The 26,014-nt window shown below is 39.1% G+C and overlaps 1 protein-coding gene across 2 annotated transcripts in view; it reads left to right on the top strand.

Annotated features, from left to right (window-relative positions):
* Nucleotides 1-26,014, top strand: part of TGFBR3 (transforming growth factor beta receptor 3) — a 111,105-nt gene that overhangs the window by 7,884 nt on the left and 77,207 nt on the right. The window contains exons 1-2 of one of the 2 annotated variants that reach the window (XM_088169961.1): nucleotides 822-1,134; nucleotides 5,508-5,684. In XM_088169961.1, coding sequence (XP_088026087.1) covers nucleotides 5,624-5,684 — 61 coding nt within the window. In that variant the 5' untranslated portion in view covers nucleotides 822-1,134; nucleotides 5,508-5,623. Of the gene's footprint in view, nucleotides 1-821; nucleotides 1,135-5,507; nucleotides 5,685-26,014 lie in introns of those variants that run through there. The other variant, XM_014884131.2, reaches the window with a different exon arrangement.

The raw sequence follows: 26,014 nt of genomic DNA, 5'->3' as shown, positions 1-26,014 counted from the left end.
CGTTGTAATACATTAATAAGAATATAAATAAACAAAAATCACATGGAATAGAGGGGCACAATTACTAAATGGCATAAACCGTCTTCCTTTGGCACTCTTCCAGTTCCCATAGCCTTTAACTGTAACTTGTTGAAATGTCCCATTACAAGCCTAGCAGCATGTGAACTGCAGGACATCAGAGTTACTTTTTCCCTGGGCTTTTTGATATGTCAGGATTTTTAGTTTCATTGCTATTCATATATTCCCTGAAAATGAAACCACTTGGTTGTTTCTAAACCAGAATCTCTCCCTTCATAGTTTATGAATAAGTTACTATTTTGAGTTCTAAATGGTGGGACTTTGTGTATATGCCTTGGACACAGGCATTTAAAAATATGTACAAGTTTTCAAGTCCACGTGAACATTTGCTAATCCTATTAATCAGCTTTCCAACTTGTATGTGTGCAAATCATGCAGAATTGACATCATAAATGTCAGCTAATAAAAAAGAAGCCTTCAAAAATGCATTTTTAATAGGAGCAGGGTTATAAATAAACTTTTTCTATTCCTAAGTTTATGGAACTGCTCATATAGTTAATTTGTGGTTTGTTTGTTTTTTTTTTTTACTTGAGATTGGGTGTACTTGATTACAAATGATTGCCTTTTAAACTTACACATGGCATGCATGTATTCATTGCATTTACATAGGGAAGCAACTTGGACAAATGGAAGAAAAACCAGTTGAATAAGTGAAATGGTTGCCATGAGTAAAACAAGCAAACAAAAAGTGAAAAAGCTTTGGCTGTGAAGGCGGCCTTGGATGGCCTAGAACTTGGGTTCACGTTGCTATGGCAAAACAACACAAAGGGACAGATCCTGCTGGCTTCACTCAAGTATCCCCATTCACTTTGTGGTGCTTGTGAAGTGATTTGGAGGAGGATTTTTGGCTTACTTTGGTAGAGAAGTGTTTGTTAGCAGTGTTGTAGAGAGCTGTGCAACCTCTGGCACCACATGTGGAAAGAGGAGGGAATTACCAGAGTCCATGCTGATAAGGAGCAGAGGAAGTGGAAGTTATTCTTCAGGCAGTAAAGGAAAAGTTTAGACAACAAGAAGGATAGAGAGAGTTAAGGCAGAGGAAGAGCTTGTGTGGGAAAGGTAGGTGCTGATTAATGAAACAGATGGTGGCTATTGGGGAAAGGGCTTAAGGAAGTAGAAATAAAAGGAGTAAATTAAACAATAAGATACCAATTCAGCAAGACATGTGGCAAATTCCTATGCTAGAGAAGCCTTTAATAGGAAACAGAAACACCTCGGAATCTATGGCTCTGGCTGCCTGCAGGTTGGACTGGGCAGAGAGGCTTTGAAGAAGTAAGAAAAAATAAATTTACCAGAATAAAAGTGTGTAAAAGTTGAAGCAAAAGGGACTGCTGATTTCAAGAAGACTACTGCAAAATAGGTACTTGGCTAGAAGTACAGAATTGGGCTGAGTAGAAAGGTGCTCAAATGTCCTGAAGCCTGAGCCTAATCTCAGGGTGTACACTTGTTTATTTTCATTTATAGCTCTTCAGCACTTTAGAGCAGAGTCCCATCCCCTTTCTGGAGAGCATTAGGGTGGTGTGGGAGTGGATACATTTCTGCCAGTGGCAGAACAGTACAGAATATAATTTCTTAGTGACAAGCCATCCATAGACCACAGAGCTTTATGGTCTGGGAGTGCCTGTCAGTAAGAACTGAAAATCTGTAGGGAAAGATATTTTTTTTTAAGAGTAAACATAATGCTTCTAACCTGTGAATTATTCCATTTTGTTCTAGTATTAAAGGTGACTTTTTAGTTCTAAGGCTAGCTTTAAAAAATCCAAAGACTGGAATTCTGAGGAAGATGAGTAGCGGATTTTTACGAAGAAAACTATTTCTGTTGGGGAAAGGCAGAGAGAAAACGGTAGTTCACTCAAGTGATTTGTGTTTTGTCTGCTACTGGCTCTAACAAATGTAGTTGCTTTAAATGCCATTGAATTAAGGAGCATTTGTTGTCCTCTAGCTTAGCATAGCAATGAGATCAGTCCTTCCAGTCAGCACTTTAGTATCTTTCAAAAGCACCATGCTTTCATTGGGTTCTAGCTAAGCTTTAATCATCAAAATTCTCATGGACATCAGAGGCTCCTGAAACCAAATTAAAACCTCATGCTTTCTCCTCTGTTTGTCCTTATGTACTTCAAAATGTTTCCTCCCCTTCCACTTTCTCAGTCTTCTTTCAAGCCTTATAAAAGCTAGTAGTACTCAGGTTCTTCCTGATGTTCCCAGCAGCACATATTCCTGATTGTATCTGCAAATAAATATTTCTCAATAAAACAGAGTCTTTGTGCTTTTTAGACCTCGTTTTTACCAGGACTAGTGGCTTTTACAACAGCAGATTTCAGTGAAAATGACCCTATAGTCTTGAGTGGTTTCGATTCAGATGCCCTCTTTTGCCAGCCTTCCTTGCAGCTTGTTGTAGTTCAGAGCATTGGCATGAAAAAGTATTTAATAAACCCAAAACTCTCATTTCTTCTCTTTCTCTTCCACATGGGGATTTTTTGGTTATACTTTTAATGTGTCCTTTCGTGATCTCGTTTACAAAAATAGCCACCCAGATATACCCCAAAGGAAAAGATGATTCTCTTGGAAATTTCTTTTGAATGTCAAGTTGACTAGCAGTTGTTTACTTCTTGGGTTAATAATTTAGGTTCCTTATCCCGTTGCACAGTTTTCTTATTTCAAAGGAAGTATCTTCCTATTTTGTGGACTGGCTTTTCCTACTTTTACTAGTTTTCAGGTTTCACATTTTTTTTCTAGTGACAGCAGGTCTCACACTGAGGCAAAATCTAGCAGATTTTGCACCACAGTTTAAATTTCTCACTTTTTTTTTTGTTGTTGTTGGTTTGTTTGGTACTGTCAAGTGGTCACTGAATAGTAGCTTTATAGCTGATTCCTGTCACATGTGGTCAGATTTTGCAAAATATTGACAAATTGCCCACTTGGTAGGTTTAGTCTTAAATGAGTTACTAATAGTGGTTTTGTCTGTCTTTTGACTTAAATTGCAGCTCTGGAGCTGACAGTTTGCATATCATTCATCCTAAATTCATGAAGCTTGCAGTCAATTTGTCACCTTTTCATGTAGTTAGATATTTTATTTGCCCTCCTTTTTAAGTTTGTGAGTATATGTCTTCAAGCAAGTGAGCTCACTCTTCAGAAAGCTCTTCCAAATTTTCATTTAAGTCTTCACTATTCTTGAACTGCCCTTCATGAACTGGCAGAATCAGGGTAGAAGTTTAGGGCTTTTCAATCATATATTGGCTGCTCTGGGTTATCCCTTGGAAATGTTATTGGTCAGTGGGTTGTGGTAGGAATCAAATCATTCCTAGAGATGGAAATGTGAATGTGTTCTCTCTGCCTTTTACATCACCTTTTTCAAAAAGACTTTCATCCAAGTTGAATTGAAACTTGACATTTAAACATGTTTAGATGCTCGGGTCAGAATGGGATTCTAAACGTAATTTCCTTCTCTCCTGCTCTTTCCCTATGCTCCCTGTTTCTACACAACTTAGTGCATTATCAAACTGTCACTGAGGAATAAGAGATTTGTGCAGATGGAAGAGTGATCTAAGTACTGTCTTGTGTTTTCTTATTTGGTACACTAGCCTATGTGCTGTAGTTGCTCTTTTTCTGGTTTCTCTTGTGTTGTTGTTGGTGAAATGGCTGTACATCAGTGACTTGTGTTTCATGATGCTTCTTCATAGCCTGTTTGCACGTATGACATATTGCAGGACATTATGATGGTCTTGTATAGATAACACTGACTAGAAACATCATTATTTGCTCTATTTGATCATTTTTCTATATGGCAGCATTTAAAAATTGAACTAGCAACCAAATACTATCACCAGGTTGAGTTAGGTTTCTTTTCATCTAGAGAAATAGCAGCAAATTATTCCAGTTTATATTTGACTTCCCAAATAATGGTCTTTATTTGTTGTGTCTTGCTGTTTTGCCAGAAGTCCATTTTAGCCTTTACTCAGTGGGACACTGAGCTTCAAGAGGACTTGCATGAGCCCCCATGCTGTGACAGACACTCAGCTCCTTGCTCAGCCATACATTGCTGTCCTGCAGAAGTGTGTGTCTGGCAGTTCCCAGCAGCCTGCAGAGCTGCTCCTGGGCTTTGCTTCCACCTCCCAGTGGGATCTGCAGCACTGCCCAGACCAGTTGGAGGTTCCAGGAGCTGGGTGCTGGAGTTGGGCCCCAACAGCCCTTTTAGGTGTGTAGGTGCAGCTCCCTGCACACAGGGCAGTGCTGTCCCTGCCAAATAACCCGTGTGGAAATGCTGCTGAGGAGTTTCTCGAGTTTCCTTGTAGTCCTAGGGCTGCTGGTCTTGAAGTGCTGGTCTAGGTGCAGGTTTTTGTTGAGCAGACTTTTGCTGGTGCACAGGATGGCACACACTATATAACAGAATCTGACCTTTTGTTCTTGTACTTCATTCCATTTTAATGTCATCAAGAACCTTTTAAATGGTATTCATGTTGGCATAGTTTAGATTTTTTGATCCTGACTCAGCATTTTGCTATCACTTAGTCCCATGATGGGGGGGTTGTAATTTCTTGCATTGCTTTATGGTGAGTGTTAGTGGTTGCCAAGGCTCCATGTGTCATCTGCTCCCGAAGGAACAATACCAACATTCTGACTCTTTACCTCCTTGATCTGTAATCTTATTCTAGACAGCTGGATGACTGAGAATAGAATTAAAAAAAAAAGGTGGAAGAGAGGATACTGTGGCTCTGCTTAAGCGTTTCCCCTCCAAAATCTGCAGCATGCGTTCTGGGCTCATAATTCTCAATGTTTGTAAGGCTTGCAGGCATCAGCTATATTGTCATTTATTACTATAGCACACTGGAGTTGTTTAACTGACCTGGTATATCATGTCTTGAAATCTCTTAAAATAAAGATGCTGAGCAGTTTTATGCTTGTTTATATTTAGTGTCAAGTGGCATTGAAAAGTTTTCAGAGTTTGTCATGCTGGGAAATTATGAGTTAAGTTTATCAATTTTCCTGTGAGCCAGCTAGAGCTCATGTGAAACATGTCTCCATGCTATAATAAAGGTAGCAGCAGATAACTAAGCAAACAAATGTTTATATGCCCCAGAGAAAGTCTGATTACTTAAAATAAACATGTCTGAGGGTGTGAGTACCATTGGCAGTCTTCAGTGGGACTTCAGTATTAGCTGACAGAAAGGACTCTAGGGCCTCACTCCCAAGCTGATCCTAACTTGCACAATGTATAATATGAGAGCAACAGCTGCAAAGAAGTACTGAAATACAGGGGGAAGAGTACTGGGTTATTGGTACCTAGGGTATGTGGTGATATAAAATGCACTCCCCTATTAGTCTTTCAAGAAAGAGTTTTGTTTCTCTTCTTACAAGAGAGACAGGTTTAAATATCGAATAACATTTCTGTAAGTTGTATTTGTATTCATATTTATTTTTACTTCTTTCTATAGGCAATTAGAACTCCAGAAGATTTGATTTCAAAGCAACACCACAAATTTCAAAGAAAATAAATCTACATGAAGAGCCACAAAGCAAGTTGATTTGAGAAGACACAGCATTTACAAAAATGTCGTCAAGTTGTGTGACTTCAGTGTTTGCTTTGATGGTTTTGTGCTTTGCAGCTGCAGGTAGGTGGTATTATGCAAATCATGCATTCAGTGTAACTGGTTGTGCATATTTAGAATTGTTGATCAGAAATACTTTTTTATGCTGAAAAAAGTAGGTCAGCTAAAGTTTGTCTAGGTTTTCTATAAAATTAATATGATCATAATTCTATCATGTATGATGTGAGAAACAGTGCTGTTCTTATAAGAATATTTTCTTGCATCTATGTTCACTCTTAAAATCATTTAAGAACTGCAGTAGTAATGCAAATTGTTGAGGTTATTTACCTATTTCTTTTTAAAAATTGCATGATGCACATGTATTATAAAGGGGGGGTTGATATGGAAGCCTTTGGGAGTGGAAGCAGGGTAGCTCTGCCAGCATGATGAAATATTGGCTCTGCCAAGAGGCTGGATTTATTTCCCCAGGTGCAGGGTTGGGCTGGTGGAGCTGAGGCAGCTAAAATCTCTCTACAGAGCTGGGCTGAAAGGGTGTACCAGCTCAGCTCCATGCTGCCTCCAATCTGGAATTAAGCCCCAATTATTTGACTTTATAAAAAATATGTCAGAAAAATCCCAGAAAGATTCATAATAGGTCACTGGGTTTGTCCATCCTTCCTGCCTTACTGGGGTAAACCCCACCAGGACAGTTGTCTAACCTGATTTATAGTCAGCCATTAGTGATGTTGGCAAAAACCTTTTAATAACAGTTGTCAGTGTTAATGGAGTCCTTGTACATTGGGAACATGCATCACCATTTAAGGGGATTGTTCCTGTCCCACATTTTGGCCTAGCTGGGGATTTTTAAAGCAGTATGTTGCAATAATTTGTGACAGAGAAAGAAAAGATCTGTGGAGTTAAGTACCTAGTTTATTCTGTAGTTTCTTCAAGCACTGAAGTGATTCTACTCAGTATGTTTGTTTATCAAAGTTCTTTCTGTGGTTGCAAGGGGAAGCCTCTTATGTGTCCAGTTTGTATACAGCGTGGGTCTGTGGAGAAGAGGCCAAATGGATACACAGTCAGTCCAAATGAGACAGTGGGAAAAGTGGACAGTGGACAGATGGCTTGCTTAAATCTGAGATGTCCTCACTGTGGAAAAGATGACCAGCTTTGGAAGAGACAGGGCTGAGCAATTAAATGTGTTACAATTTGGCTTCATTTCATCTTCAGCATGGAAAATTATGTTATTTCAAGCCCTCAAGCCTTGTGGGACTTTCTCTGGGCTTGACCTCCTTGAAGGCATCCATCCAACATTAGTAATTTCGATTGTTTAATAGTACGTGATGCTGACATTTTGCAATAGCTTCATTACAGACAGACTTTGAGCAGTGCAGGGTGTGTCTGAGTGTGTCTGCAGCTCCAGCTGAGGACATCAATGCTGCTCTTGGCTGAGAAGAGCCATTACTTGGAGCAAATCTGTATCATTCTAGATGTATAAAAATCTACTTTAAAAGGACGTGTCAGTACAGAAAAGAAAAGCTTTTTAAATTGATCACAACCATAATTCTGTTTTGCTACTGAGGAGAATGCTTGCCTGATCAAGTTAGCTTGCCTCTTAATGCCAGCTTTAATTAAAACCCCCTAATTTAAATGTGCTATCAAACAGTACTACTATTAGAAAGTAATTTAGTGTTCAGAAAACTTGACATGTCTGTCTTGACATTCATTGTGGTTTTTTTGGTTTTACTCCCCAGTTCTGTTTTTCTCTAGCAAACATTCTTGAAACAAACTCTCAAAAAGCTTTGGATTCAATCAGATGCTTATTCATAAGTAGAGTCACAGAATTATTTTGGCTGGATGGGACCTCTGGAAGTCTAGTCCAGCACCCTTCTTGGATGCGGGCTAGTTTCGAATTCTTTCTTTCTTAGAGACTGATTTTCCCCCTGCATGGGAAGAAATTAGCTGAGGGGAGTAGGGAGGGTCATGGTTTGTTAGGGGAAGGTGAGGAAGCACTGTCTTTGTGGTTTCTGGCTGTACCTACTTTGTATATTTTGGTTTTCTACCACGCTTTTACATTTTTTCAGTAAATTCTCAATGAGAGCAATGAGATCATGTCCTTTACAGAGTATAATGAGTGCAGTAACTTAGGAGCAGTAACTGATGGACTATGATGAAGAGGAAAGAGATGTCAGGCAGATGTAATTAAAACTGAGGAAGGACAGCTCTCTGAAGGTTATTTAGATAGAGCTTTTGCAGCTTGAGATCTTGAGTCCTTTTAATCCAAACAGTTATACTTAAAATGCAGGGAGTTTGTGTCTGTAGGTGAAGAGCAGGTGGGAGCACACAACACGTTCTACTTGTGTGAAGTGCTGGCAGAGGCCCCTGAGCTCTGTCAGTGTGATGTGAGGGCACTGCAGGCTTGGCTTTTAATTGCCAGCATACAGGACCTGTGCTTTTTCACTCCTGAAAAAGGACTATACTAGTCCACTAATGTACTAGTATAATACAGCTAGAAGTCTAAATCAAGTTAAGAAGTGTAAATAAAATCCCTTGCTTGTGGTGGAGCCTGGGGGAGGCAGGGGGCAGCATGCCACCTCCCTAGGGTATTGATTTTGATACATTTGAGCCTTTTTCCAGCCTGCTCTCTGTTTCTGAAGAACTTAGGCTGCTGCAGCAGAGCACACTTTGCTTTTGTTTGCTAGTCCTACACTGAAACTGCTGCTACTGGGTTGAGGGGGGAGTTTGCTGACATTATAATAGCTCCAGCGTTCTTGTATTTTCAGGTATAAATGAGCTAGCTTCTAGATAGAATCTTACGGGTTTTTTTGTGGCTTTTTTTTTTTTTTCTATTCTTGCTCTTAAATGTACTGGTGTGTTAAACATATCAAAAAACGCCCAAAACCCTGGAGTTACACGACATGATGTACAGAAATGGATGGTCAGAGATGAGTCACAGACCTGCACGTTTTTCAAGCTAATAGCTTAAAGATTACACCTTACTAACTGCATTGAAAATGGTCTGTATAAATACTCGAAGAATATTTGCCTGTTTTTCTACCTCCTCATACTACCTGGATGGATGTAGCTAAGTGCTTATCTGAATCTAATTTGCTTTTGTCTTGTACATGGATTTCTTATAAGCTTTTATTTATACAGCTTTAATTGGACAGAAAAAGACTGCAAAGAAAACCTTGATTACTCTGAGATTTTTCTACTTCGTGGAAAAGTCCAAGGCAGGATAGAGAGAAACTGCTGGCAAGCTATCTGCCCGACTGAAGGAATTAAGTTTTTGAAGTGGGATTAAATTAAGGTCTGGCAACCTGCAGTAGGAACTCCACACAAACACTCAGAACTGCACACAGTTATCCAGGCCTTGGATAACCTCTTAAATTAGTCTGGCTTTGTAATCTTGGAGTGAAAATATTCAGTCCTAATGTGGCTTAAATCAAAGACTGGAACATATTTATTTTACTTGCTGGCAAATTAGTGCAGTTGGGTGCATGATGCATGTCTTAATAAAATGTCTTAGAGGACAACTGAAATGCATACCTGCTCTAGACCTTGAGGGCCAAACCTTCATCAAGACAGGTCTTCCCTTGAAGGAATAGGAATGCTTGTTAACATGAACTTAGATTTTTCCTTTTTTCTTTCCTCCATTACTGTGCAGCTAGAAAGAAGACAAAAAAGACACCTTCACTTTCCTTCGACTCCCCTGATATTTAGCATTGCCTGTGCTTGACGTGTAGACACCTCTCTCCTTATGGCAGTTTCATGGTTGTGGTCAGGCAGATAAAGACCCTGTAAGAATTAGATATATTGATGAATTTACTTGTTTTCTGTAATACTGAGTTGACTGGTTTGTCTGCTCATGTTAGGTCCATCTTTATGGTTTTCTTCCAACAGCTCTTTACTCCCTAGTTCTCTGCTCTATTGTAATCCTACCTGTTTTTCTTTCTTTTTATATACTTGTTCTTATAAGTAATCTTACACTGTTCAGAGCATGTGTGCTTCCTTTTCAATAAGACTGTTCACTTGCAAGCTCATGTATCTTCTGGATCTGTGCCCCCCAGATATGGTGGTGATGTGTGCCATGTTAATAAGTGGAACAACAGGAAGAAACAGGTCTTGTCGTGACATCTACTTTTTCTTTTTTTTTTAAAGATGAACTTCCCCTGACCTTGAACGCTGTTTTCCAAAAGCAATATATGATTCTTCAAAGCGTAGTAGAAAAACCTTCCACTGGAAGGTGAAGAACATGATCTGAAAAAAAAAAAGGTAGAAATTAATACTGGGAGTTACTCACATAAATTTCCTTCTGTTTTAAACAGTGTTTGCTGAGTATTTCCCAGATGTAATTAGACTGTAATTTTTTTCCCTGAAGTATTTGTTCCCAGAGGTGTGGAGTTTGTTTGCTTAAATTGTGTTTAGAGGATGAGAACCAAGGGACAGAGGTTGGATCTTGAATTCTTAGGACTGAAGTAAAGCACAGGCTGCTTGCAGCTTTTGAATAGATGAGGATTTCACTCTGTACCTCTCTTTTCCTTCACTTTTCTCACAAACAGCTGACTTCTGCCTGCTGTGTAAAATCACCTATTCCTGTTTATGGTCTGGGTGTTCAGACTTTTGAGGATGAGATGAACCAGCACTCAGAACATTTGAAGATTTGCACTCTCAGAGAATTAGAGGAGCAGAGGGCTGGTTCATGTCCTGTGCCATGTTGGAAAGGTTGCAAGGGAATGCCTGTTCTCTTCAGGGGAGACTAACATGCTCTCAGTTCTGAGAAATGCTATTGAGAAACCAGTGACTGGCTGTTAAAAGTGGAAATCGTTCTAATTTTTTTATTCCTTCAGCACCCTGATGGTGATTTAAAACATCTTAACACCAAATGCTTATCTAATAGGGAATCAAATGATGAATTCCTAACTTATGTCAGTGAGCTCTGTGACATAACTTTGAGATGCAAAAATATACATTAAAAAAGAGTTAACTTTCATTTCACACAAAACATAATACCTTTCAAGCAGTAAATTGTTTAAAGTGAGCACTTTAAATACAAAGACTGATTAAAACTGGGAAGCTAGACTAAATCTGTGTGTCCCCTAACTTAAGTTTTCAGCATTCTTGTGCTGCATGATGATCTATTTCTTTGTAAATTACGTTTTTAATCTGGTCATCTGTCTTTCAGCAACTGAATTGAGTCAAATCCTGTGCCACTTCTATGTGCCTTATGCATAAATGGTGTTTTGTTATCTTCCAAACCCACACAAAAATTCTGAAGAATTTAGAGAGTCAGGATACAGAGAAGGGTTATGTCTTTTCGAAGAGGTAATTGTGTCACAGACTTGGAATGGCTTGAACTGAGCAGACTTCATTTTTCCTGTATCAGCAAGGCTCTCAAGCTAAAAGCAATAGAATTTCAGTAGAATTCTGCACAATTCTGCTCCCATGTGGAGCAGTAGGATGTGGGATTGTGGGTCCTGATTCAGCAGAACAGCTGAGTGTCTGTCAAAGTGTTTGTTAAACCTGAGAACCTGATATATCTGTTTATATATTTGTTTGAATATCTGGTTTTTGGACTAAAACTGATTCTGGGTGATGCCAGAGAACTCCTGAGAAATATGAAGCCCATAATGCAGTACTGGAATTGTGTAGATGCAGGCAAATGGCAGTGTTACTGAGGGTCTCTGGAGGAAAGTACTCCACTGATGAAAAGTAGATTTGAGGATAATTTTATGGCACAGAATGGGGAATGGCAATAATTTTTGTCTTTGTAAGGAAATTGATTTAAGTTTTTTGGGTTTTTTGTTGTTTTTTATAAAGGAGAAACTTGTCTTTAACAAGTTCTAAGTTTCTATTATTTTATAAATACTTTGCTAAAAATAAATCTTTTGTTTTCTGAAGGGAATTGGGATTTGAGATTTTGCTTGTAGTTCTTTTAATATCCTTTCTGTATTGCAGGCTCTTATTAACTCTTTCTTCGCTTTTCCTTCTGTCATTTGTCTTATAAATTGCATGAACCCTTGATCCCTTTAATTAATAAAAATGTGAAAAGGGCATATTTAGTTAACTAAAGATTAGACTTCACATGCCTGAGACTTCACTCCACACCCAGCATTCCCAAAAGGGATCCTGGAGCATCTCAACAAGAAATGAAGTATCTGCTATTAGAAAAACAATTGCTATTTTCATATGAAAATTGCACTGAATTTCTGAAAATCTTTCTTATATAAGCTTCTTCCACTGAAATATGCTTGTATGATTCAATGCCAATATTTTACAACTGGCAGTGTTATAATGTGGAGAAAATCTAGGGACCAGATATATGCCTTCTCAAGGAAGAGAAATAATTTCATCCTCTGTAGCTAATGACAAAAAGAACTGAAGTCCCTTAGGCTGTAAGTCATAGGAGAGATGAATTTGGAGTGAAAAAAATATATTTAGCACAAAGACTGTACCATGTTTCATTACCTGAAGGCATTGAGTTGGATTCCTCTTTGGTGTAACTTGTTTTAAGTCAGTGGAATTTCACCAAGGATACATTTTGACCCCAGGTGACAAAAGCAAAGGTTTTTAGTAATGCCATGAAGTGCAGCTGCTTTAAGCACAATGTGCTTTTCTTCATAAGTGTACTTTATAAAAGATGGAGCTATTGTTCCCTTTTTTGGCAGCTTCCACACTGTGAGACTTACTAATAGGCATTTAATAAAAAAGGGATTTTACCTGTCAGGGATGGAAATAACTGAAAATGTCATTACTCTTGTTATTGAAGTAGTGTAGTGAAGAAGTAACAATTAAAGGAATTTGGGTGATGGAAACATAAGGTTTGTTGCTGTTTCATTTCCTCAGCAAAAGTTGTTCTTTCATCTGAAGCAGTTTTGGTGGTGGGTTTTTCTGTTGTTTTCCTTTTGAATTTTAAATTAATGTATTTTCCTTAGCACTTGGAGTCAAGAGTGAGTGAAACATTTATTTTTATGGTTATTTTCCCTCATTTTCGTCTTTTATTTTTCTTCATTTCATAGATCACCAAATTTGCCTTGTGTCTGGAAAGGATGGTGGATGCAATCTTATTTTGGAATAAATAAAATTTTTCTTTGTTACTACTTTTAATTTGAATGGAGCAGTAATATGTATGTCCTACTAGGGATGCTCCTCAAGTTATTTTGATTCTAGCTACTATGTAAGAGGAAATTGTTTCCTTCACAAGAATTCCTGCCTTTTATTAATATGTAAAGATCAGGGGGAGGTGACTGGATACTTAGTATCACCATAGTGGTTCTTTAGGCCTCAGGAATTGTATGAAAATAGATAAAGGTGAACAGGTTATTTGAAAATGTAGCTATGGCTGAAATAGTTTAGCATAGTTCAATTTGCAAATTTGGAGTTGCTTTAAGGAAATCTGTAGAAGATTAAGAAGTTAAAAGCAGTGGTCACATATTTTATGTATTGGTGCATGTGTGTGTTTAGTCCCAATGGGCAGTTTGGTTGCTCGTGGGAAGCACGTGCTGTGTAGCAGGGCAGCTCTCGGTGCCTCAGGCATGGCTGCACAGGTGTGTCTGCGACCATGGGGGGTCTCCTGCCCGCGGAGTGACCGGCACTCTTCATGCAGCCAAGGCACAGCAGCCTCGTGTGACGTGGTGTGTGCTCATCCTCTGGTGACCGAATGTAAATGCTGTGTCTGAAGAGCCTTTGGGAGAGGGTGGAGCGAGTTATGGGCTGTCAGAGCAGTTCCCTCCAGCTGTGGCATGCTGGAGCAGCTGGATCTGTTCTCCCTGTGGAGTCCTCATGCCCGATGGCCATGGCTGTGTCAAATGCATAGGGCTCATCTATGAGCCTCTGCTTTTGACTGAAACATGAAAGGCTTGTATGTGGATTTGTGAATTTCTGTCAGCTCCCCATGAGTTATTTCATCTCTTAGTCTGGGTCACTTGGTATGTAAAACGGATGTGCTCAACCCTGGCATCTTCCATGCAGGGCTGTTTGAAGAGCCAGCATAATCACTTTAAAGTCATATGGATCACATTGTTGCTGACTGCTCTTATCTCAGTAATTCTTCAAAACCTCCCCCTGCCCCTTTTGGAGGTATGACAATGGCAACGGTTTTATTGAAGGGACTGTCAGACTTTTTGCCTGTTTTGCTTGGTTTTAGACTCATGGATGCTGAACTGCAGAGGTTTGTGGTATCTGATTAGGAGCAAGGTGGTTGACCTTTTGGCAAGTCATAGATAAATTATGATGTTCTGAGAAGTGTCTTAACTCATGGAGTAAGTTCTTTTACTCTACCTGCCATCCTTTTTTTTTTAAAAAAGAAAAACACTATATATTTGCAGGAAGTAGAATCAGTCATACCAAAGCAAGGGAGTGGGAAATCTGCGACTGTACCAAAACTGCTTTTCAGATGAAATGCAAATCTTTTCTTGCATCATTGGGAGACAACTTACAGCAGCATGTAGAACTGCATTAAATCCCATGCATGGTTTGTGCAACATGATACAAGTTAACGTGTGAGTTCAGTTTTCTGCATTAGGGTAGACTTTGACTTTGGAGATGATCTTTTAAACTATATAATTTGTAAAAGTTGCCAGATTTCTGTATTTTCTGCTTTGAAATGTTAGGTCAGTCTGGCAAAATTTTCTTTTGTAGTGCTAATGAGTTCGAAGCAGTAATTAATTTTTCTGGGGGATATATTCACCTTCAAGCTGAAAAAGTAATAGGTATTTGAGTAAATTGGCAAGAAAATTATTCAGAGATTACTTTGGAAATTACTTGTCTCAGTTGCTTTTTGGAACTAGGCCAGTAGTAGTTATTTTTCTTGCTAAAATAGTGCTCATGGCCATATTGTTCACTGCATTTATTTTCCTTCTCCCAGTGCTAATGTTTGATCTCTGTGATCACCTTTACCATCACAGATGAAAGTAAGAGAGCTCAAGTATGCATCATAGGAAGGTCTCTGAGGTTTTTCTGAAGATTAGAATTGTTGTAATTGTAATACTTGACAAATGCTTCTGTAGTGCCTTCTGTTAAAAGGCCAGTTATCTGACTTAGTAATGGTTTCTTTACCAAGGGAAAAAAAGCAACTGAAATATCAGAGTAAGGAATGCTTCATGCCAGTAACAGAAGAATAAAAGCAACCCTGAAATAGATCTGGTTGTGTTACTTGTGTTCTCTTGAAATCTTTTTTCTTTTTGGAAACTAGCAAAGCTAGGGTTTTCAGCAATTTCAGCAATGCCCAAGATAAAATAATGTTTAAGACTGTGATGGTTGATTTTTTTTTTTTTTTTTTTTTAAATAAAACAATTTGAAAAATATCAAGTTCCTTAATGCTAATGCTGATGTCTCTGATGCATTTAGTGGATCTCAATGCAACAAGAAGCCTATAAGTCAGCTCTTATAAATGCTAGCCTGAGCTTCAACTTGATTGATATGATTCAGGAGAAAAGAATTCTAATTGAAAAGTCCTGAGTGTTGAACTGCTTAATGGTAGTGAAAAAATCTTCTTGTATGTGGAGAATAAGCTGGTTTGGTTTTCTTCTGTTTGTTTCAACATTACACAAGCATTATGTAAAGGATTAACCAAAAATATTGTCTAAAACATTTCAAGTAAAAGTCGCTAACAAAGGACTCGTTTGTTTTTTTTTTCCTGCCTTGAAGAGTCCTAGAATGCATTTTCCCTCTTTCTCTTGAGAAATAATAATGCACTTCAAGTGGTTTTATAGGTCAAGCATTCATGTAACTGTCTATGACTTGACAAGATTGCTCAAAGAAAAAGTGGAATGAAATCAGGATTTACCCAGGAGGATTTTTGAGCAATGAATCAGTGCTGTTTTGGCCTAGTGGACTGAAGTAATTTAATTGAAGCAATCAACATTTTTAGTACTAGTTGACTGATCTAATTAAGTTGATTCAGTTCTGATACCTGTGTTGTCATCTTGTTCCAGTTGCTTTCCTTAAATTTTTGGAGGGAACTAACCTGTATACTGATGTCCCTGTGCTCCCTGGTGGCATCTCTTGCTGGAATGCTTTTTTGAGGGTTCATGCTACTGCTTGGTTGGCTTCATGTGCTGCAAACAGAACAGGTTCACGTTGGGACCATAACTTTCTGCAGTCACTGTGTCTTCCCCTTAATCCTAAATCTAATCTAAATCTAATCCTAATTCTAAACCAGTCAGTAGGTGTCTGATCCTGATACAATTGTTTAGCATTATTTCTAGGAGGATTTAATGGCAGAAATTTGAAGGTGGTGTAGCACAGGTCCTCTTTGTTAATGGATTTATCCAACGATTCATGTCCTGAAGTGATGATGAAACTCATGTTCTGGCCTCAAGTCCTTCGGCCTTCCTTCTCCATTGGTTACACATGGGTTTGTTTGCTTTTTCTTCAAAGCTGCTTCTTGTTAGGTGCTCTGTGCTATTTTGTTAACTAGGCCATAGCTGGTGGAGTTGGAGAGTCATTTCCTGAGAGCATGCTGTCCAAGGGCTGTTGTGCCAGTGAAGGGAAATCATGCTGTTGCTCACTTTCAGTGGGACCCTGCAATGAGTGTGATGCTCTCTGCTCTCCTCTTGGAGTTATGTTCTTCCTCCTGTGTTCAATATCTCACTGTAATTGTTTGTATCCAAGATGTGTATTAGTATGTTTTTTTTCGTTAGGATGATCTCATCACTAATGAGTATTTGATGCCTTTGTAATGCTCCTAATATACACATAGAACAGCTGGAAGAGACTTTTTAAACAAGCATCTTTGTAATATCCTGGATGATCTCAAAGAACATTTCAATATAACAGTGCAGTTACATTGGAAGCTTTAAAGATAAACATGTTTTTCATACAATGGCTGAACAGTGTGTAATGGGTGACATATGAGGTCTCTGCATTTACAGCGATTGAAAACTGCAGTGAACTGTCCAAGGGTATTAACTAAACTGTTAGTGGTTAATAGTAAGCACAACTAAAAAATCGGTAGATGAGAGTACACTCCTGTGCTATATTTCTGAATATATTCAATTTGTTATTGTAGCCTTGTTAGCCAGAGAAAAGGTGGTTTGTCCTCAACAAGAACGAGGTTCTTTTGCAGCAAAACTTGTGGTAGGGCTGTGAGTAGTGGGACTGTGGAGCCGCTCTGCCTGGGCTCTCTCTGATCATGAGTCAGGTCTGTGCTGTCCTGGGGGCAGGAAGTGCGGGAGTTTGTTATTCAGCTGTTTGTATCCCATTAGAAAATGTCGATACCGCTTCAGTTGGTCAGGAGGGAGTGATGGCTTTTCTAAAGCAGGACACGCTCAGGCTTACCTTCACCAAGTAACTTGCCTCCCAGTGTAATGTTAAAGCCTGCCTCTGCATTGTATAGCCAGTGAATTATCACAGATCTCATGAGGTATTAGTGAAAGAATAGCTGTTAACTTCCATTCTATTCAATGAATTTAAACCACTGGCCCACTGATTGGAAGAATAAGTTTCAGTTGGGCTCCTGTATGCTTACATGAGAGCTTTTGAAGTCCTAGAAGTGGCTGGGTTTCTCTGAACCGTCATGAATGCTAGAGCAAATAAGGGACCCTTGAACGTGTGTGGCAGGGGTAGTGGAGCCTCCCTTTTTTGCAGCAGCTCATGTTTGTACTAAGTCAAAAATTAATTTCCTCCTACAGAAGTATGGTATCGAAGTATTTATTGTTCAAGTATTTTGAGTAACTTGATCTGTGGTTCACCTGATGGCACGGTCAGACACAACCACAAAGTAAAACAGCCTGTCAGAGTTGGAATATATGGCAACAAAATGATTTGATTTACCGGCACGGCTATACATCCTTACCCAACAGTACATGAAAAAGCTGACAGAAGCACTTTTTTTGTTCACGTAACTTATGTAACTCTACCCATAACAAGGGTTTGCCAATAGTTTCCCACAGTGATATGCAATACACTACAAAAAGGAAATGTGCCCCTGTACAACGCAATGTTGAAACTTCTATGCTTTTCCTATGAAGACGGTTGAAGAAATGAGAGGCAGCAGTCCTCCTCTGGACTGAGCTGGAAACCTTCACAGTCACTGTGTTATGCTACAATGTAAGCAAGTGAAAGCCTGAAACATTTGACCTTGTTAAACTCTACCCAACCATTTAGTTTAACTGGCCCCCGTTAGTTTCTTTGTCTGCTTGTTTGTTTGTATGAAGTTGCTACTTGTCTAACATCTAAGTTTTTTCAGTCCCTAGCTTTTTTTCCCCCCAAATAAAAACCTAATATTGTCTCCTAATTACAAATATGCTGAAATTAGTTGCTTACATGTCATTTTCTTCTACAAAAATAATAGTAGTAATTTTTTTAAAAAGGCATTTAAGATGCATAGCAGTGGCCACTTTCAGGCTGTTAAAAGCTGCAGCAAACCAGATGAATTGCCACCACCAAGTGCTGACTCAATGATAGCTTTTATGTGTCCTTTGAATGTTTAGCAGGAAGAGAGATTACTCATTCCCCCACCTTTCTGAGGGACTGTTTGAAAGCTTGCAAATCGTGTATGAGGCCCCTCAGACTGTTGACTGCACTGCAAAGTTATTTTGTATCTAGTAAGTTCCAGGATATTGTGACTGTTTTCTGAATAACGCTGTCCTTTACTGATTGTACTTGAAAACAAATAGTGCTGTTCTAAGTGTTACCAAGTCACTTTGAAAGTCTCACAGAAAGGTTTTTCACTGCTTACCCATATGTAGGGCTGGATGTTGGTTGTTCTTTTTGTTGGAAGCAAAAAGCCATCCTGCTCACTGGGGTCTCTGCTTCTGGTTAAATCAGGAGACAAGAAAGTTTCTGTGATCTAGCACTTTTATATTTAGTTAGCGTTTTGTGGTTAGTTTTTACAAATGTACCTGCGTTTTTTATTCCTGAAGTCTTGTTTGCTTGCTTGTTGAAGAAGGAGCAACAGGAGATTTCTTGCACTGGCAAAGACAAGGAACTGTACCCCACTGCTGGCTGTCAACGGGGCTCATGCTTCCTTTGTGCAAGCCCTTAAATGGGAGTTGAGCCTTTGCCATACAGAGATGGATTTCTGCACCTGTGGGGTCTCTGGAAGGGAAGTACTTCAGATGTGTGTTAACATTTTATATTTTTGTGAAACCTGAATCGGCTTTAAGGTTCCCTGAGACTTTTTTCCATGCAGCAATGATACCAAGATGCATGCCTTATAAAGGCTACATTAGCATTGGGCAAAATAACTTATTTCCTGAGTTAAAACTCTTTTCCCCAACTTCCCTTAAAAAAAAAAGTTAATAAAAGATTATTTGAGGAGAAAAGTCATGGTGATTTCATGTGGAGGCCATCTCAGTTCTCCTTTTATATCTGCTGCTCGCCTGGGAGCGTACACTGTACTCATGTCCAGAGCTTGAATTGTTTTCAGCTTCTTATTAGTTTTGAAAATGCATTTAGCAGTTAACTGCCAATGTGCGTGCTCCTTCTGGTTACAGCTAACAAGCAGCTGGGCAGTACATTAAGAAAATGTGGAATCAGTTAACTCTTGTAGAACCACATCTCTGTTTCTTCAGTTGCCCTTGTAGAACTATATGGGGAGAAATCCTGTAGGATAACACAGCAAGCACGTACTTAATAAGGGAATAAATGAGTAAAAGGAAATCAAGGAGGAGAAAATGTTTTGATATTTTGGCAGGGAAGAAGGGCTGTAGTGAGAAAAGTGTCAGTTGTTGCCCAGATAGCAAGGGGATGAGTGAGTGGTGGCATTTAGTAAGAAACTCCTTAAACAGAACTTTGCCTCAGGGGGAATGGAAAGAGATACATTAGTGAGTGATTCATTTCACAGCTCTGATGTTACAGATGGCCTTTCGAGAGACCTTTTCTAAGTGAGCAATTTTACTTTTTCCTTTAGAATGATTTTGATTTGGTGTGGGGTTTGTTTTATTTATGGTGGGCGGAAAAGAACCTCAAGAATACTAGGTTAGTAAGTATTTTATTTTACAAGTGAATATATATCCCTATATGTTACTTTAACAGTTTTAAAAATCTTATTCGTGGACTTATTCTGTCAAAATGGGCATTTTAAATAATTGAGCTAATGCCTGTCTGATGGGACTTTTTCCTTTCCGTGAGGATGAGGGACAAGTATAGGATATATACGGCCAAATCTTTTTACATGTGGCTGCCATCTGCATGAGCTAAATTGCTGCCTATGAATCAGGCATACAATATGCAAGCTCTGCTCTGTGTAAAGATCTGCTCCCAGCTTGTTTAGAGTCATCCATTCTCACTCTCCATTTAGTCCTTTCCCTGGCAAATCTCCCATGGACCTCATCTGCATTCTTGCCTGATTAAGGACTAAAAGCTTGACCCTGTGAGATAATAAAACCCCAACATCTCTGCAAGAATCTACAGATTTCAATGGGAGTTGAAGGCAGTGTGTGCTGCAAAAGTCTTCAGCATGTATGCTGGGTTTAAGGTAATGATTTCAGGATTTGGCTGTGTTACAGTATACATACTGGCCCTAACTTGATTAAGCTGTGAGTATATTACTATGTTTTCAATCCTCTATGGAAAGGGAAACACATAGTCTCTCTGTGGATTTTGTGGCTTATTTAGAATGAAATTTCATTTTCTGAATGTGTATATTGAGATGTTTCTCACCAGAAAATTTCAGTTTATTGGTACTTGTACTTTCTTAGGAGGTGTTTTCCTAAAAGCAGGGATCCAAGAGCAGATTGCTTTGGGAAGTGGAGGCCATAAAATTGTAAGAACTAGGAAGGGTCATAACTTCGACCCTTATTGCACACAGCCTTCCAAAATGATTCACTGTTTCCTTAAAAGATTCCAGTATCTCTACGTTTTTGTTAGAAACAAAGAAACACAAAGCTAATTATCACATCCAGGAAGAAAACACATTACTGAATTAGACCATGTAATGAGATAATGAGCACAGTTGGATAGTGACCTTCAGCTCTTTAGAGTAATGCTCTTTAGGCTGTCTTTATTTTAATAGAGCAGACTACCCAAACCCAAGGTTTAAAAAGAAAATAAGATTTCCTGCAGACCTTCCCAGTTTAGAAGTGGGAAAGAAATATTGAAATGGTCACATAACCCTCAGATTATCTTTTAATTAAAAACTGGGCAAGTATAAAATGCATTTTTAACTTACAAATCATTTCTGACGTAAGACAAGTGTTCCTTAGCGTTGTATTACTGCTTATAGGTTTCTTTTGAAATGCTATTGCACCTAGGCACAAAAAGGGGTCTGAAATTCAATTTTAGATTGAGGGAATAATGCCTAAAAGACAAAAGTTTCTTGATTTGAAGGCTACAGCATAGCTACAGGATGCCTACTAAGAAAGTCACTTTTCAATAAAAAGCTCACCACAAACATAGGTAGTATTTAATTAAAGCAAGATTTTAAAAAAAAGTGGCCTAAAAATCTAGGTAGATTCTGGTGGTAATGTTCCTTCAGTCTTCAAGACCAGCACTGCTTTTTACATACATTTTTTGATTATGTACTGCTTTTTACCTAGATCTATAGTTGGCCCCATACAAGGTTCACAGGTTTAGGTGTCACTGTGTCACTTGGTAGTATCTGGTCAAACAGGTAACACTTGTGTGTTTACAAGCATGATGTGTTTTATCTTCCTGCAACATGGACTTGTGCTGTGATGACCTAGTGATACACACAGTGTTTATACATATAGGAATAGTCAAGCTTGGATGCTTTGTGAGTCAAGCAGAACAGATTGCAGAGGCCCAAGTGATGCAGACCCAAAGAGGTTATAATGAAAAAGATACGAAACAAAGACTAGTAAAAGTGTTCTTGTACACCCTGATGCATATTCAAGATAGTGGTGTGAACCAGTAAGTCTGTGGTCACTTTTGCTGTAGAGGCTGAAGGAAGGAACATGGGGTTTGACTGAGAAAAGAAATGGGAAGCTGTGGAAAGAGAGTAGAAGGCCAAGGCTGTGAAGGAAAGGAAGGAAATAATGTAATTCCTGGTTATCCTGCTTTGTAATTCGTGGTTATCACAGGTACTTGGGGGAGGGCAGGAAGCAGGAGGCACAAGGACTTCCTCCTTACCTGTAAGTGCCTTTGGCTGGCTTCAGCTGGGCAAGTCTCACAGCCTTTGTGGAAAGGACTGGTAGATGCAGTGCCTGGAGAAGAGCACCCTCAGCCCTTCACTGACAGCACCAAGCTGTGTGGTGTGGCCAGCTCACTGCAGGGAAGGGATGGCATCCTGAGAGACACTGACAGGCTGGAGATGTCAGCAAGTCCAGTTGATAAGGGGACTAGAACACTTTCCTTTTGAAGAAAAGCTGAGAAAGTTGGGACTGTTGAGCCTGGAGAAGAGAAGGTTGCATGGAGGCTTGAGAGTATCTGAAGAGGGCCTACAAGAAAGTCAGAGAGGGACTCTTCATTCAGGAAGTGTAGTGACAGAACAAGGAGTAATGGCTTCCAGCTGAAAGAGAAGTTTGGGTTGGAAATATGGACTAGATACTGGAACAGGTTGCCTAGGGAAGTTGTGGATGCCCTATCCCTGTCATCCTCCCTGGTTGGATGGGGCTTGGAGCAACCTGGAGTAGTGGGAGATGTCCTTGCCCATGGCAGGGATGTTGGAACTAGATGATCTTGAGGGTCCCTTCCAACCTAAACCATTCTATCATTCTATAGTTCCAAGAGGAAGGAGCATGCCTCCATTTTCCTGGCAATTGATACAAAATAATCTTTCTAGTCCCAATTATCCTTAGATAATTCTGAGCTGTTACTTCCATTTAAGTCTGTGACTCTCCATTGTTTCCCATGTATGGCTGTTACTGTGTTTCAGGGCTGGACTGCTGTGTTCAGGGGAATGGAAGATCAGGCAGGGCATGGAGCATATGCTGTACTGTGGCACCCTGGCCAGATGTTGTTGGATTACATGCTGCCACCATCAGTTTCTCCTCCACTGAGTGTGTTTTGCAATATTCCCTTTTTTTTTTTTTAACAGAGAAGTGAATAAACTTGAAGTGGTGTTTTTTGTGTAAAGCATTAAAAGAGAACCTGCTGTGTTAGCTAAAAAAAGTTAATTTGAAATCTCATTTAAAAGCCACCAAATTATTTGCCTGAGGACAAACTCACTTTTTCAGCTGCTAAATTTCTTTTGCCCTATAAATTAGTGGTAATAATTTAAACAGGTTATAAAAGGGGAAAATAAAACAAAGGAGCCATGTTAGTGCAAACCATTTATCTTAAGTGCTAAGTTGCACTTTAAATGATAGTTATGCATTTAGGAAACTGAGGCCAAGCATTTCAAAAGTCTCAGATCCTCAACATCTTGAAAATACCCTGAAAAATATTTGTCTAGGTTTATGCACCTGGAATTTCTGGTTTAAGTAATCTTACTGTGAGATAACTTCACTGTGATGATTGCAATACTGAGCTGTGCTGTAATGGCCTGTGGTCCAGTGGAAGGCAGATTGGTTGTCTTTCACGTGTCAGTATTAGAGTAACAGCTGAGTTTAATATGTAACATCTCACTTTGAAAACAGGTTCTGTTTAGAGTGTGGTGTAAGCATTGAGCTTGTTAAAATTCAGGTATTGTTTTTGCTGCTTCTGGTCAGTCTTTTTGTGTAAATGTTCAAAATAGAAATTTCTGAGGCCGCTTGATCTCTGTGCTTGTATTCTGCTCACCCTGTTGAGTCAGCCTTATTGAGAGGGCAAAGATCAATTTCTTCCAGTTTGGGGAGGAAAAAACAAAGATAGTTTCTGCTTTTCATAGCTATAGGCCAAAAGTAGTTGACTTGAAGAGAAGATCTCTTTATTTACTTGTCTGAATATTAACTGTTTTATAGAATTAGCAGCAAAAGATGAGAAAAAACATCCACTTGATGTGGACAGATACTGTGCCCAGCAAACAAACCTCTGGACAATACTGATGAGAGTATGTTTTTTCAACCATAAAAAGGCTTAATAAAAGGAAAAGAAACATAGATTTACGGTATAGATTTATTTATAAGCCTTTATAGATGGTTTCAGAGCTGGTCTGAGAGAGAGGTGCTTTTGCTTCTGTAGATAAATTTTTCCTTCTTTGAGGCAACAAACTGCATATCAAGTTATCATGCATAATAAAACTCAGTAATGGCAAGGGATTTGGATTCTTTTTTTGATCACTCAAATTCTGTGCTGATGATTCAGACTTCCTGGACCCCAGCTCTGTATAAGATGGGTATGATTGATCACTTCTCTGTGCTGGAGAGGCTGGTGTCTTTAATACAGCAGGTGATCTTTTTGACATGACCCCAACAGTCAGTTGGGTAGAATGGATGCTGACATTGAAATATATGCAGAAACAACATGCTTTAATCCTACTTTGATCTGCTTTTGAACACTTGGGCTTTCATCTGTATTTAATATTCAGTCTCTGTAAGCATAGATGGCCTATTGACTTAGTCTGCTCTTTTGCACCATGTCTTTTTCTGTTTGGAAGTTTCTTCTGGACAGAATAACAGAGTTTGGTTGGTTGTCCAGGACTTTGTGGGATCTATGAGCTTGGTTAAAGCTGCTGTTAGTGATCTTGGGTAGTTTTACAGGTGCTTGGAAGTCCAGGGCAAATGTCCATGCACTGTATAGATGCAGGTGCTACGTTGCTGGTTAGAATGGAAATACTGCTGCTTTTAAAGGAAAGGACTTTTGGACATTTCAGATCGTGATTTTCAGGTCATTAGTGGTTTGGGCTTTTTTTTGTTTGGGTTCTAATATTGACCTACATATTGGTAAATTTCTTCCTGGATATACTGTGATGTTTTAGCAAATCACCCTGTTTCATTAGCTTCGTAGGTGAGGTGTGGTGTGCTAAGTTACATCCTGTCTTTGAATAGAACAGTGATCTTGCAAGGTGAATGCATAGAGAACTTTTCTGCAGCAGTTCTCAAATCTGTAGCATTTTGTATACTTACAGCTTGTCCCATAAGGAGTTGCTATAGCAGTAACGTGAGATGATGACAATCTGTAAGCCAGACAGGATTTATTCGTAATCTGTTTAATCAGAACAGTAAACAAAACTTCTTGATCTTACTTTTTTTTTTTTTTTAAACCCAAATAGCATTTCTATCCCACCCTGAAAGGCAGAGGCAAGTCTAACCTGGACTGAAAGCTGAGCTGGTAAAAGCACTGTATAGCTCCTTCAGTGTCCTTGAAAAATGATTGTCTGAATAAAAAGCATTATGTTAATTGAACAGTAGTAAATAACTTCATGGTATCCAAAGGCCTCTGTTATGAGGTCCTAAATATGTTAATGAATTGAAGTGACATTGTATGCACTTAAATTATTAAACCAGTTCAGACTTCTTCCACTTCAGGTCTAATCTGTTACATCTAAGGTGATTCTTCACAATGCAGCTGTGAAGTTAGGAGTTTAACACAGGAAGTGAGATGAGAAGGCAAGGGGAGTGCAGAAGTGCACTTAAAAAGGGGCTAGCTCCAGTTTTGCATTCCATATGAGGTGTTAAGTGTGGTCTTAGAGGAACACTGATTAGGAAAGCAATTTTAAGAGACCATGTGTCATGACTGCAATGTCCTGTCATTGTAAATGGTGAGCTTAGTAGTACTGAGGAAATTAAATTAAATTCCTTCAGGAAAAGCTTTTATGTTAAAAAAACCCCAGTCTCTTGCATGCTCTTCAAAAGTGGAACAAATGCTTTTATATGAATAAAGTGTGATTGATCTCACTTCCGCTGAATGTTTTGTCTACATCTACGTGAGATAGCGATGGAGAACACGTATGTATGTACATAAATATTTACACATATGTCCATGCATGGAACATGGTAAGGTACTGCATGAAGTCTTTTTGGTAACCAGAGCGGTTGTTAAGCTGTGACTATTTGTGCTCTCCACCGTGGAAATATTTAGTCAAAGTGAAAATGCATGAGGAGATTTTGAAAGTGGTAGTTTGTGTCACTATTTTGCTTATCATGGACTTAAAGGAAACTGCATCTGCATACTCAGCATGTTTTCTAAAATCAACACTATTATTTCTTTCTAGGAAGGTCTTTTCACATTCAGTCAGTGAGGTTTCACAAGCACAATCAAGTCTAAAGGCTGGCTGCTGCCCATAGTAGGGACAGGGGTGTATGTTATTCCAGTGCCTTTGGTGACAGTCAGCCTAGGTACTCCCCAGACCTTCCTTCCTGCTCTCAAATGCACCAAAAGCCAACAGAAACCTGCTTAGTCTCTTTATTGCTGGGTTACTTTCCTGTCGTGCTAGTGAGTTGAATCAGCTCCTGGGCAAGGCAGGTTTGATCAGCATCAAAAGAGGCATAAGGTAGCTGGAAAGTGTTGGTGGGAAGGAGAAAGGTGGAGAGAATGAGGCACCCTGGGTTTGGCTGTGGTTAGATGTTGGATGATTCATCCTGTCTCATAAACCTGCAATGTTAGGTTTTATTGTTTCTTCATTACCTGTAGAAATAGTTGTGTATGTC

The sequence above is a fragment of the Sturnus vulgaris genome, chromosome 9 (assembly GCF_052056855.1).
Source record: "Sturnus vulgaris isolate bStuVul1 chromosome 9, bStuVul1.hap1, whole genome shotgun sequence".
In the NCBI taxonomy this organism is placed as follows: domain Eukaryota; kingdom Metazoa; phylum Chordata; class Aves; order Passeriformes; family Sturnidae; genus Sturnus; species Sturnus vulgaris.
Note: the sequence above shows the minus strand (reverse complement) of the source record. Positions and strands in the feature narration are given on the sequence as shown.